Source organism: Herpailurus yagouaroundi, unplaced genomic scaffold, assembly GCF_014898765.1.
Source record: "Herpailurus yagouaroundi ecotype Mexico unplaced genomic scaffold, PumYag 164, whole genome shotgun sequence".
In the NCBI taxonomy this organism is placed as follows: domain Eukaryota; kingdom Metazoa; phylum Chordata; class Mammalia; order Carnivora; family Felidae; genus Herpailurus; species Herpailurus yagouaroundi.
In genome coordinates, this window is record NW_024412405.1 from 31,840,477 (window position 1) to 31,855,309 (window position 14,833).

A 14,833-nucleotide genomic window follows, 5' to 3' on the forward strand; every position below is an offset into this window, starting at 1 on the left:
GGTTATTTAGGCAGGTGTAGGTGGAATCTAAGTGATCAGCAGGACGCGCCGTGAGCCCAGCGTCCTCCTACGCCGCCATCTTCCCTCTCCCAGGAATAGATCTTGTTCTTAATACTGTTTTTGAAATTATAATGTGTGCTTCAGCTTAATCATCTTCTATTAAAACTTTCACCTGATTAATTTGTCTGTTTTTATTTTCTTGTTAACAGTTTCAAATGCTGCTATAATTCTTTGGTTTCTCTTTTATCCTTTCAGTGTTTGCTTCCTATCTCTTCCCTGTTTTGACTTATTTTTATATTGAGGGATTTAACATCACTTTATATTTCTTATTTGAAATGGCTTAATTAGCTCAAAGATGTAATTTGGCTCTTTAAAACTAAATTTCTATTGAAATCTGTCTGTTTTTTCCTTTGATCTAATAGCATAATCACATTAATATGCTTTGTTTTTCATTTTATCCAGGAAAATATATACATATATGTATATATCACTCTCACTGTTGGGATAGCTTGATGATTATGATACACCAAGCTTCTTCTCTTAGCAAATGAATTTTGATTTAGAAATTGTCTAGTTTAAAAAAATCATTGTTATATCTATCTTTCTGTTCAATTTAAAGTTGGAATGTATGTTCTTAAGTATTCACTTAAATGTAATAGTATCTCCTGTGTGCTGTACTATGAGCATATAGTTCAGGGGTGATCAGTACAGACACTGTTGCTGTTATTATGGGACTTAGCATCAGATAGTTGGACACTTGTGTGATTGCAGGTATGGGTAAATAGTATGGGGGAAAGGAGAGGAAGTTCTAGGAGTCTATAACAGGCCTCCTTGAAGATGTGACATTGGAGATTTGAAGGATGAGTAAGAAGGAGTTAACTGAGTTTCTAGGCAAAAAGGACAGCATGCTATAAGTCTCTGACACAGAAAGGAGAATGAACAAAGATTGGCTAGGATGTGGAGAGTGAAAGGAGGGAGGGCTTTGCCATAGGTGAGGAGGGAGGCAGAGACTAGATCATGTGGAGCTTCATACATCATGTTAAGGGAACCTGGCTTTTGTTGTAGGAGAAATGGAAAGTCACTCACTATCCTCATGCTTAAAAAAATGTTCTTAATTTTATAGCACTTCTGTTTTCTTCCACTTGAATCTAACTTTTTTTGATGGCATAGATTCTTAGTCTTGTTTGCCAAAGTACTACCACAACCTAGAATCGTTTCTCATGCACAGGAAGAATTCAGTGAATATTTGCTGAGTAATTACAAGATGAAGGGGCAGAAGGATAATGATGGAAGGCAGGATGGACAGATGGAGAAAGGGTAGATGAAAGGATGAGGGGAAAGGATAGTTGGAAGGAAGCACGAAGGGAAGGCTAAATGAAAGAAAGGGAAGACTGAAGGATGTACAGGCACATGAAGAAAAGTAGGGAGAATGGAAAGAAGGAAGAAGAGTAGGGACGAATTAACAAAGGGGCAAATGGATTTTAAATGGAAAACCAGATTTTTGGTTTAAAAATTCTCTTTGGATATAAAAGAACAAAAGTGAAGGTGGGAGCTAATTTTTGAACACTTTTTAGTAGTCTGATTAACAGGTGCTGATAAAGAGCATAGTTTGGGAAGATGGTCATGAGACAGAGCAAGTGGAGGAATTCGGAAGCGAAAGTGACAGGGCTTACTAGGGATGAGATACATGGGAGATGAGGAGTGGACAGAGGAAGGCTAGCTCTCTGTGAGTTAATGAATAAACCACAGATGGCTTTTAGTTTTTGGTGAGTTGCAGTACACGAATTCTCTTTTCTCTTTCTTTTGCTCTCTCTTTTCCCTTTCCCTTTCTTCATCTTCCTCAATTTTTCTTTTTCTGATTCTGTTTCTTTCTCCGTCTTGAGTGTTCACTCTTTAAGGATTTTCAAAATCCCTTCCCTTCTGCAGAAGAAATGCCTAGAGGTCTGTTGGTTCAGTTCTTGGACAGAGTTGTTCAGGGAATTTTGCATGAAAACTTCTGGTGGCCATCAAATGTTCAGGTGTTACTTTACCATCTCTGCCACTAAATGGCTTTATCATTTTGGAAAAATCTCTTTACCTCCCTGTCTCAATTTCATTGTCCATTGAAGGAGGAGGATATCTGTCCTATTGACTTGGAGGTTTTTCTAGGGTATAAAATGAATTACATACTTGTTTATAAATGTGAACTGCTGTTATGTTAGCAGTAAAACAATTTTATATTAAAAAAATTATAGCATGTATTTTTTATGTATTCTGTTGTTTTACACAAACAAATTTTCTGGACACTTAACATTTTAAGAAGCTCCAATTCTTCCCAGTGTGAAAGGTTAAATAAGTACAGTGAGTAGTCTGTTACTTGAGAGGATATTTCTTGAATGTGTGAATGCCTCAAGATAAATTTCTTTTAAACAACCTGGGATAGATCCATTTATTTACAAAAGTGAAGAGTTGAACTAATTGTTCTTTGAGGTCCTTTGTATATAAATATTCTAACTTTGGGGGGGAAAGGGTAACTAAAAAGTAACTAATACAAAGTAAGTGTTCTAGCTGCCTTAAATATTTTTTTTATAATGAGGCAAGTTATAAATAAATACACATTTAATGTTCTGTATGTTGAATGAATATAACTGAGTTCTATTTTATTCACAGAGGCTCTCTTCCAGCTCCTTTTGGAAATCACTGTTCGAAGTACTGGAATGAATGACAGCACAGGACAGTCTCTGACAGCACTTTCCTGTGCTTGCCTCTTTAGTCTGGTGGCTTCTTGGGGAGAAACAGGAAGGACACTTCAGGCCATCTCTGCTATCCTCACCAACAATGGCAGCCATGCTTGCCAAACTATACAGGTATTTCATTTATAGCTGCTTAGAAGGTATAAGATGCCAGGTTGGAATTTCACCTTAATTTCTGTCAGTAGGAATCCTCTGGTTTTGCTTACTCATTATAGTGATTTGATCTATCCAAGGTTGATGTGTGAATAATCCACAGTATATAAAGGTAATAAAATGAAATTTGGCAAAAAACTGTTTAACTTTTAAGCTGGGCTTTGTATCAACACTCCAGCCACCTCTTCTTTTGCATTCCCTGTTCTCTGCCCTCCCCCACCTCCCATCTTTCCCTAGTTTTTAAGTATGGAATTTTCAAGTATGCTCAGTGTCCCAATCCCTGCACTGTTCGAGAATCAAATGTGGTTTCTTATGGATTGATTTGTTTCTGAGCTTCTTCAGCTTTGCATATAATATTTTAAGCTTTTAATGTCTGATTGTGGAAGAAACTCTTTATTGTTGTTAGTAGTGGGAAATAGAATTCTCCTTATGGGCAAACTTGATTTAATTCCTTTGGATTGTTCTAGAAAATTGAGTAAGAAGTTACAGTTTTAGGTCTCTGTTATGTGTTCTTCACTGGCCCCTTGGGCAACATCCAGAACAGATGGAAGGACTGCTTCAATCCTGTTATTAGCAGACCAAGATAGCAAAAAGGGTATATGGGTCATTTTCTTGAACTTAATTCAGCAATGTTGAACTCTCCTTGTCAAACATGAGCGATCCCCTTATTCTAGATTTCTATTCTAGATTCTATTCTAGATTTTCCTCTTTCTGCCCTGCCTGAAATCTTCTTTTCCCTTTTTATGATCCTTAATATTTTGAATTTCCTATAATGCAGTGTTTTTCAGAACTGTGTTCTGCAGTGGTACTTTGAGGTTTGGCAAAATTTTAATTTAAACACATGCTTAAAATACACAAATAATGCTTAATTTTAATGAAATAACACATTTACATATCATATTCCAAATTTTAAAAAATATAGTGACCATAAAAACATGAGCTTGTTAGACACTGTGTGATTTTTTTCTTGTATAGACTCCTTTCAGAGGATATGAGGTGAGATCTAAATGATGAGTTGAAAGTAGCCACTCCAAAGGGAGGAAGTGTTACCACTGGGGATGTGGAGGGAGAAATTTTCTTGGTATCCACATGCTAATGCATGGAGGTTAAGATTAAGAGTAGAATACTGAAGTCTGAAAGAAGTTTAGTATAGTTCTAGTATAGAGAGCTTTCAGCTAACAGAGACAGGACTTGCATGTTTGTCTGTCTGATTGCAATATGCTTAAGCACTAGGCTGTGCACAATTACTAGATCCCCTGAATCAATAGCTGAGGTTCCCTGGACCTGCCCTGTCACTACATTCCCATCACCAGCCCAAACACCATGTTAAAGCCTATTATCTTAACATTATCTTTTTTTAAGTTTATTTATTTTTGAGAGAGAGAGAGAGAGAGGGAGAGGGAGGGAGGGAGACAGAAGCCGGGTAGGGCAGAGAGAGGGAAATACGGAATCTGAAGCAGGCTGCAGGCTCTGAGCTGTCAGCCCAGAGCCTGATGCGGGGATTGAACCCACAAGCCATGAGATCATGACCTGAGCCAGAGTTGGACGTTTCACCCACTGAGCCACCCAGGCACCCCTATCTTATACGGTGTTCTTCATGACTTGGCCTCATTCCACCTACTAACTTCAGTTCACAAAATTCTCTTGGCCAGGCTATGGGTGGAGGGAGAAAACTCTTCCCGGAGAATGTGTAACTCTAACATCTCAAATTGTTTTGGGATTCAAATGCATATTAGCTGTCTTTTTCCAAAGATATTAAGCTGAGATTTTAAAGTAGGGTAGGGATGATAGTACCATGAACTACCATATTGAAGGAGACTTAAAATCTTTTTTGGGGGGTGCCTGAGTGGCGCAGTCGGTTAAGCGTCCGACTTCAGCCAGGTCACGATCTCGCGGTCCGGGAGTTCGAGCCCTGCGTCGGGCTCTGGGCTGATAGCTCAGAGCCTGGAGCCTGTTTCCGATTCTGTGTCTCCCTCTCTCTCTGCCCCTCCCCCGTTCATGCTCTGTCTCTCTCTGTCCCAAAAATAAATAAACGTTGAAAAAAAAAATTAAAAAAAAAAAAAATCTTTTTTTGGAGGAATGAACTCCAGGCTTTAAAGGCACATCTGAGCTTACAAACAAAAACAACATAGAAAAAAAAGGCACCGTTATTGAGAGTTAGTAGAAACAAATATGGCAGAATCAGTCCTGCCTAGTCTATATATATTGAAATTATTTGATATAGACCATAAAACGTGTGTGTGTATGTATAATGTTTAAATTAATAAAAGAAGGTATCACAAGTACAATTAAGGAATAAGAATGTAAATGTAAAAAGTAATCATATCAGAAAATGAACCAAATTCAACTCCTGGAAATAAAAAAACCAAATAACTACAATCTGAAATTTAAAGGCTGAGTTAACCATTGGGTATAAAAAGGGAAAAAAATTATTCAGAATGCAACACAGAGAGACAGAGAAAATATGGAAGACACAATAGGAAACATGAATAGAGAATGACAAAACATAATGTATCAATACAATTTGAGTTCCACAAGGGCAATAATGCATTATGGAGAGGCAGTAGTTGAAATAATGGGCATAATTTTCCAAAATTGGTAAATGACATGGAATCCTCAGATTAAGGAAGTCTAGTTTATCAGAATAAATTCCCTAGGCCCTGCCACAGTGTTGGTGAGAGAAAATCAAACAGAGAAAAAAACAGTGTATCTGAGACTTTTTATTATAGCACTGGGTTATCTTAAAACTTTAGTACCCTTTTAAAAAGCATGAAAGAAATAGAGTTATGTTGAAGAAACATGTTAAGTTTTTGCTCCTTCCCTAGTTTCAACTTAGGTTATAATAAAGAAATTTTTTTTAATATACACTTTTAAGAATGGGACACATTTTTGGTAGAGAGAAGTTGGAGAAAGCTTGAATTTAAGTTCCTTAAGAGGCAAATGCCCATAGAAAGTAAGTTGATTTTCACTTAAAACTCCAGATAAGATTTGGAGTTGGATGTAATAGGTACTTGGAAAGTGGTGGTCAGGGCAAGAGCTAAAAATTGATTGGAAATCTGTATTATGAAAGGTAGAGAACCCCAGGGCCGTTGCTTTGCCCTTCCCAGCCAAGCAACTGTCCTTCTGTCATACACCAAAGAGATACGTTTACTGTCTAAAGAAATTGAGTCGGAGAAGCCAGGGGAAAGCAGACACAGTTGCAAGTGGAATTAGGAACTAGGCTGAAAATGGAGATTAAGTGAAAGTGTTTGTATTAATGATGAAATTTCCTTATCCTCACTGAGTTTCCAGAACACTGGCCATGAGGCGACTTACAGCTTCTAGGAAACAGACTGGCAGATTCTTCTTTGGAGAAGGAATGAGAAAAGACCCACAGATGCAGATATTTGAGGGGTCCTCCAATACCCTGTCCATTCACACCGAGCTTCCTACCAGATTTTTAGTAGTTTACTCTTAAAAATAAGTGTACAACCAGATTATTTGGTTTTTGGATGTTGAGTTTGGTAAGTTCTTTATAGATTTTAGATATTAACCCCTTATCCAATATGTCATTTGCAGATATCTTCTCCCATTCTGGAGGTTGCCTTTTGGTTTTGTTGATTGTTTCCTTTGCTGTGCAGAAGCTTTTTATCTTGATGAAGTCCCAATAGTTCATGTTTGCTTTTGTTTCCCTTGATGGAGATGTTTCTAGTAGGAAGTTGCTATGGTTGAGGTCAAAGAGATTGCTGTCTGTGTTTTTCTCTAGGAGTTTGATGGCTTTCTGTCTCACATTTAGGTCTTTCATCCATTTTTAATTTATTTTTGTGTATGGTGTAAGAAGTGGTCCAGTTTCATTCTTCTGCATGTTGCTGTCCAGTTTTCCCAACACCACTTGTTGAAGAGATTGTCTTTATTCCATTGGATATTCTTTCCTGCTTTGTTGAATATTACTTGGCCATATAGCTGTGGGTCCATTTCTGGGTTTTCTATTCTGTTCTGTGTCTGTTTTTGTGCTATACCATACTGTCTTTGATGACTACAGCTTTGTAATATAGCTTGAAGTCCAGAATTGTGATGCCTCCAGCGTTACTTTCCTTTTTCAAGATTGCTTTGGCTATTTGGAGACTTTTGTGGTTCCATATAAATTTTAGGATTCCATGTTCAAGCTCCATGAAGAATGCTGGTAGTATTTTAATAGTGATTACAGTAAATGTGTAGATTGCCTTGGGTAATATAGACATTTTAACAGTATTTGCTGTTCTAATCCATAAGCATGGAATGTTTTTCCATTTCTATGTGTCATCTTCAATTTCTTTCATAAGTGTTTTGTAGTTTTCAGAATACAGATCTTTTACCTCTTTGGTTAGGTTATTCCTAGGTATCTTATGGTTTTTGGTGCAATTATAAATGAGATCGATTTCCTTGATTTTTCTTTCTGCTGCTTCATTATTGGTATATAGAAATGCAACAGGTTTCTGTACATTGATTTTGTATTCTGTGACTTTGCTGAATCCATATATCTGTCTAGCAATTTTTTGGTGCAGTCTTCCAGATTTTCTACATAGAGTATCATGTCATCTGCGAATAGTGAAAGTTTGACTTCTTCCTTGCCGATTTGGATGACTTTTGTTTCTTTTTGTTGTCTGATTGCTAAAGCTAGGACTTCTAGTACAATGTTATATAACAATGGTGAGAGTGGGCATCCCTGTCTTATTCCTGACCTTAGAGGAAAAGCTTTCAGTTTTGCCCCTTTGAGGGTGATATTAGCTGTGGCTCTTTCATATATGGTCTTTATGATGTTGAGTTATGATCCCTCTATCCCTACTTTGTTTTTATCAGGAATGGATGCTGTACTTTGTCAAACTTAAACTTTTAGCTTGTTGGATTTGATTTGCTAGTATCTTGTTGAGAATTTTTGTATCCATGTTCATCAGGGATATTGGCTTGTAATTCTCCTTTTTAGTGGGGTCTTTGTATGGCTTTGGAATCAAGGCAATGCTGGCTTCATAGAATGAATTTGCACCCAAAAACCACATAATCCAGTTCAGAAATGGGCAAAAAACACAAGTAGACGTTTTTCCAAAGAAGACATACAATTGGCTAACAGAGACATGAAAAGATGCTCAATATCATTCATCGTTAGGGAACTACAAATCAAAACTACAGTGAGTTACCACCTGACACCTGTCAGAATGGCTAAAATTAACCACAGAGGAAATGACAGGTTTTGGTGAGGATGTGGAGAAAGGGGAACCCTCTTGAACTGTTGGTAGGGATGCAAACTAGTGCAGCCACTATGGAAGACAGTATGGAGGTTCCTCAAAAAGTTAAAAATAGAACTACCCTACAATCTAGCAAATGCACTGCTGGGTATTTATCCAAAGGATACAAAAATACTGATTCAGAGGGGCACATGCACCCCAATGTTTATAGTAGTATTATCTACAATAACCTAATTATGGAAAGAGCCCAAATGTCCATCAATTGATGAATGGATAAAGAAGATATGGTATATATGTACAATGGAATATTACTCAGCCATCAAGAAGAATAAAATATTGGGGCACCTGGGTGGCTCAATCAGTTGAGTGCCGACTTTCAGTTTTCGACTCAAGTCATGATCTCATAGTTTCTTGAGTTTGAGCCCTACACTGGGGTCTGTGCTGATGGTGTGAAGCCTGCTTGGCATTATTTCTCCCTTTCTTTCTGCCCCTCCCCAGCTCATGCTGTCTCTGTCTCTCACAAAATAAATAAATAAAAACTTAAAAAAAGAAAAAGAATGAAATCTTGCTATTTGCAATGACATGGATGGAGCTAGAGTGTATTATGCTAAGTGAAAAAAGTCAGAAAGACAAATACCATATGATTTCACTCACCTGTGGAATTTTCAGAAACAAAACAGATGAACATAGGGAAAGATGAACATAGGAAAGAAAAAAGAGAGAGAGGGAGGCAAACCATAAAATAAACTCTTAACTGTAGAGAACAAACTGAGGGTTGATGGAGGGAAGTGGGTGGGAGATGGGCTAAGTGGGTGATTGGTATTAAGGAGGCCACTTGTGGGGCGCCTGGGTGGCGCAGTCGGTTAAGCGTCCGACTTCAACCAGGTCACGATCTCGCGGTCCGGGAGTTCGAGCCCCGCGTCAGGCTCTGGGCTGATGGCTCAGAGCCTGGAGCCTGTTTCCGATTCTGTGTCTCCCTCTCTCTCTGCCCCTCCCCCGTTCATGCTCTGTCTCTCTCTGTCCCCAAAAAAAATAAAACTTTTAAAAAAAAAAAAATTATAAAAAAAAAAAAAAAAAAAGGAGGCCACTTGTGACGAGGACTGGGTGTTATATGCAAGTGATCATTCACTAAATTCTACTCCTAAAACTAATATTACACTGTATGTTAGCTAACTAAAATTGAAATAAAAGCTTGAAATATTAAAAAAAGATAAAAAAAAATAAAATACAACAAAAAAAGCATACAACCAAGTATCACTAGGCTAACATGAAAAACAGAGATTCCCTAAATCAATAATGATAATGATAATAAAAGAAACTTTGAATAAAAAGAATATAGAGACAGAAGAAACTCTAAGAAGACTGTAATTAATATTTTGATGAAGGATAAGAGAATATTGTTTACATTAAACATCAGTATGCTGTTTTTTAAGCTCATAGAACAAGAAAAAATTTTATAAGTTAAGACAACAGCAATAAAATCAGTAGAAGGGTTAGAAGATCAGGTTGAAGCAGTCTCCAGAAAATAGAAAAAAGAGGAACAAAATAGGTGACATAAAATAAAATTGGATCTAACCAGGAAATACAATCCCTCACAGGTATTCAAACAGAGAAGAGGAAATAAATTACTCAAGAAATCTTACAAGGAAAATTCATGTGCCTCAAAGATATACATCTTCAGATTGACAGAATACACACAGAGTGCCCAACATTCATTATGAAAAAAGAATCAAACTAGGATACAACTTTGTAAATCAGAACACTGTTAATTAACAGACTGTAAAGTTTCCAGAGAGCAAAGACAGATTATGAACAAATATCAAACAGAATGGCATTAGACTGGTTCAAAGCAGCACTGGCATAGAAAATAACAGTGCCTTCAAAGTTCTCAGAGAAAATGATGTTCACCATACCTAGTTCAACTAGCAGTCATGTTTGAGGGACGATGAAGATGGCTTTTGAACATGCATGATATTGAACAATTTTAACTTCCACGCCTGCCTCTTCTTTAGTTTAGACCAGAACAAGGTTTTATGAGGGGTGTTGCCAAGTGGAAGAAGTAGAAATGAAGTTTGACTTTCTTGAAAGGTGTATGGGGAACCCTTAAGGGAAGGTGTAGAGAAAACTTAGCAAATGCAAAAATAGGGCAATTGTTGACTTAATGAAAAAAAAAATTACACAAGGAAGGAAATGTAATATACAATTTGGCTCATGAGCCATGATTACACAATCATAATAAGTGACCTTTGAATACTAATTTAACCAGAAATTATTATATATAGCTCAATTTTGAGGATTTGGGGAGGGAGGAGAGCATCATTGTTCATAATAGACACCAACAGAAAGTATCTGAAACAAACAAAAATATTAACAGTGGAAGCTTTGGCATATTATATAGTAATATGGATATCAATTCTAGATAAAATAGCCATAAGTTTAATATAGCTACTTCTAGTGAAAGAATTTGTAGTATTCAACTATGTATATATTATATACATAAATCTATTATATATATAAGTATATATAGTATAAATTACATATCTTGGCTGAGTCAGAGGCCTTAGAACTGGAAGAAGAGGAGACTGTATGAACAGCGGGTCACTTATTCCTATGAAAGCTTTACCCTCTACAAAGTGCTGTCCAATGGAAATATAATGTAGTCTATGTATGTAATTAAAATCTTTTTATTAGCCACATTAAAAAGGTAAAAAGAAATAGGTGTGGTTAAATGTGTATGCATTAATGATGTATTTCACTCAACTCAGTATATCTAAAAAATAATTTCAACATGTAATCAATATAATATTAAGATTCGGTACTCTTGTTTTTATGCTAAGTCTTCAAAATCCAGTGGGTATTTTGTATTTAAAGCACTAACCACATTTCAGGAGCTCAGTAGTCAGTCACATGTGGCTAATGGCTGCTATATTGGACAGTGCGGCTTGGCTGTATTGTTGGATGTGGTAAAAGAGGGACAAAAGGTGAGGAACAGAATTTCCTCTGCTGGCAGAGTGCTGGTCCCATGCTGGTGACTGTTGAGGACTCATTTAATGTGACAGGTATTTATAGCAGGTCTTTGATGAATATTGGATAAATGAGTGCTGAATGAATACACAATTAACAAATGAGTTTTCATATTATGGAATATTGTTGATGTTGATGGGTATTAGTCATAATGGAGAAGCAAAGTGGAAGAGAAACATTGGAAATTTTGTTTCATCTGTAGAAGCCGCACCATTCTCTTATGCTTAAATTTGTGCTTCGTATCATGAAGCATATTAGTAATTATGCATAACATATAAAATATTTTGGCTTATGTGTATTCTAATACGGTATAATTTTATTTATATCCAGTATTCATACTTTTTACTAATCTAGTATGTTTCCGTCCACAGAACTTGAAATCATAGGCAGTACTGGTTATTGAGTGTTTTGGAGAAAGATGCAATATTTCAGTGTTTTGAGCCAAACTGTCAGTTAATAATCTTTGGATTTGACATTTTTATTTTGGGCTGCTTGAAATTGCTTCTTACAATAAACTTCTAGTTAGTACTTTTTACTGATGTGCCAAACCATGATAATTCTGAGCAATTTATTTTCTCATAAATGATGACATATTACTGAAGTATCTTTATTTTGTCTGTGTTTGGGACATTTAAACATGCTTTTTTATTTGTTTCTTGTCTTTTAAATAGGTGCCAATGATACTAAATTCACTACAGAGAAGTGTACAGGCAGTGTTGGTGGGAAAAATTCAAATTCAGGACTGGTTTAGCAATGGCATTAAGAAAGCAGCTTTAATGCACAAGTGGCCATTAAAGGAAATATCTGTTGATGAAGATGATCAGTGTCTACTTCAGAATGATGGATTTTTTCTTTATCTGTTATGCAAGGATGGATTATACAAAATAGGCTCTGGATACAGTGGAACAGTTAGGGTAATGTGATTCCTTACAGTTCTTAATTCTAGCAGAAGTTATCCCTAATTGTGTTTTGTTTTCAGCTTCGTTTTTACAGTACTATTTAATTTTGATGTAATCATAATGGAAACGCAAGTATAAAATGTCATCTGTTTATGTTATTTTTCATTGATTATTAATTATGCAACTGTTGATGGGCTTTTTTGTTACTTTGCAGGGCCATATATATAATTCTACATCTCGCATCAGAAACAGAAAAGAAAAAAAGTCTTGGTTAGGGTATGCTCAGGTAGGAGAATATCCACAATAAACCACCCTTTTCTTTCTTATAGAGCATGTGGCTTGTACTTGTTTGATCAATAAATAATGTGACTTCTGTTTAAACAGATATGGTATATTTTTACTAATATGGCTAATAACAATGATACAGTGTAGTATAGAGAACATTGGCTTAGAATTCATGAGAGGTTTACTTTTAGTTCTGACTGTGATCTTTACTAGCTGTGTGACTTTGGACAACTTAGTTAACTTATTTGATCCCCTGTTATTTAGCCAAATTTTGTGAATCTCTAGATAAGAATGGAGACCACCATTGCCATTAGTAAATATGAATTGGGAATGTATCCATGACGTGAGTCCAAATTAGAATTTCTTGCCACAAGACCCTCCACTTTAAGCCTAGATCAGTCCTTCCAGGGAACAGTGCGTGGTCTGCCCAGGGCATAGTTACCTGTATGGAGGATCATGCAAAGTATCCCCAAAGAGTAAAGTGGTTGGCCCATGTTGCTTTCTTAATGCTGTGATCTCATCACCTGACTAATGTGGCCAAATGGGTGTCAGCAATCAGACACACTACTACACTCTTCACCTCCCATGAAGAGAAGCGAATGAAGGATGGAAAAGGGCCAGAAGTGTTTATTTCCATACTCTCCCTTCCTGAGAGGTAAAATACAAGCTCCCTTGTGGAAGGATGTCGAATAAATATGTCCCCGCATACCTGTCTTGCTCAGCTCAGAGCTTGTTGTCATCATCAGATTATAAGATATATTTGAAAGGATTTTGAAAATTAAAGAAATTGTTGTTATATGAAAAATAATTGTGCTAGATCAACTATTGGGAAGATTTTGAAATTAAATTTTAAATGTCAAATTAATTTCTCAGCGATTGTCTTTTAAAACTTAACATGGTTCAAAACATCAAATTGTTATTTGCCACTATAGTATGTTATAAAGAATAAGGACGTGGAAGTACGTTCAGTGACATATCATTCCATCTCAAACCACTACTCTATTCATTTTTAATATTAACCTAAATATTTCAGCTATATTTCCTTAAAATATTTCTTAAAGTAACAGTAGTCATTTCTATTATTTACTTGGCAAATGATAAAATAATTTTGAGCAAGATGTCTGTACTGGCCTGTGTGGTGTATCTCATATATGTATCTGAGAACGTAATAGGTTAAATTGATACTCAGTGGTATACGATTCCTCCTCTTATTAAAGCACACCTCAGATACTTGTATTTTTAATATTTAATCTGTTGTAGACATGAAATTTAACATATTATCATACCTCAGAAAACTATACAGACCTGCATGACTATTGTTTCTGCTAAATAGCTAATGAAACGATATTTGTACACATAACACAGCAAAATATTTTGTTGTTTACAGGGTTATTTATTGTATAGAGATGTGAATAACCACAGCATGACAGCCATAAGAATAAGCCCTGAAACACTGGAACAGGATGGTACTGTGATATTACCAGGTATGTTATTCAACTAGTCATTTGTTTTCTTTACAGGTAAATTTTAAGAGATGTGCATGTTGGGCCTTTGGACCTATAAACAATGATTAGCAAGGGATAGTACTTGCTTATAAATAGGTTGAGAAAAATCTTGACATACAAAAATGTTATAGTGTGTATAAAGTTAATGCATGTGAGGAAAACAGACATCAGAAATATAGCATAAATCGTTTTAGTGTTTGTTTTCAAATCACTGCCCATCTGCAGCCTGGTCCTTCACCCTCACCACCAAGACTAATTCAGCTGCTGAATAAGGGGGTGAGGTTACTTTGTTGCTCCTAATAAAACCATGACTCTGGCTCTTATAAAACTTGGTATGAAGAACTCTCTGTTAATTTTTATTTTTACTTTAATAGCAGTACACTTTGGGTTTTCCTCTTCATATGAAAGGGTTTTCAGAGACAGATTTTAGAATGGATCAGGAATTTTTTTAATTCCATCATTTATACTTTTTAATAATACTCTGATAAGGCACATTGGACACATTTCACTTTGCTTTAATTTTGAAGTTGCACATACGCATTTATCTCTTAAATCACTGTAGTTTCTAAATTCTGGGGCAGTGGATCTTATATTTGTAGAACACTGGGCAAATGCATGATATCCATTTTAAAATCTTTGAATTTGCATATACCTTTAATGCATAGTGAGGAAGTTTGTTTATATTAAAATCTTAAATGTTTAATGTGTCTATCAGTAATTTCATGAAGAGCAGCAGTACTACTTTTAGTCACTTGACCATCTGAAAATGATTGAGAACTACTTCCGAAGAATACATTGGGAAGGATAATTGCTCCCAAGCTGCTTGTTAATTTTTTAAAGATTCCTTCAACTTCATCAAACATTTATTCAGATGTTGCTATGCATATATATATATATATATATGCAAATTAGTGTACATGACACCATGTTAAGGTAAATGCCACATTTCATGTGTGTTTCAACAAATAAAGTACTTTGGAAAACATAACTTATTAGAGCTATTTTGTAAATCACTGTTTACAGATATATCTACA

The 14,833-nt window shown here is 35.9% G+C and overlaps 1 protein-coding gene across 13 annotated transcripts in view; it reads left to right on the forward strand.

Annotated features, from left to right (window-relative positions):
• MYCBP2 (MYC binding protein 2) overlaps nt 1-14,833 on the forward strand; it is a 290,879-nt gene that overhangs the window by 58,617 nt on the left and 217,429 nt on the right. For all 13 annotated transcript variants that reach the window (XM_040487281.1, XM_040487282.1, XM_040487286.1 and 10 more), the window contains exons 5-8: nt 2,650-2,846; nt 11,782-12,024; nt 12,224-12,295; nt 13,682-13,778. In XM_040487281.1, coding sequence (XP_040343215.1) covers nt 2,650-2,846; nt 11,782-12,024; nt 12,224-12,295; nt 13,682-13,778 — 609 coding nt within the window. The remainder of the gene's footprint in view (nt 1-2,649; nt 2,847-11,781; nt 12,025-12,223; nt 12,296-13,681; nt 13,779-14,833) is intronic.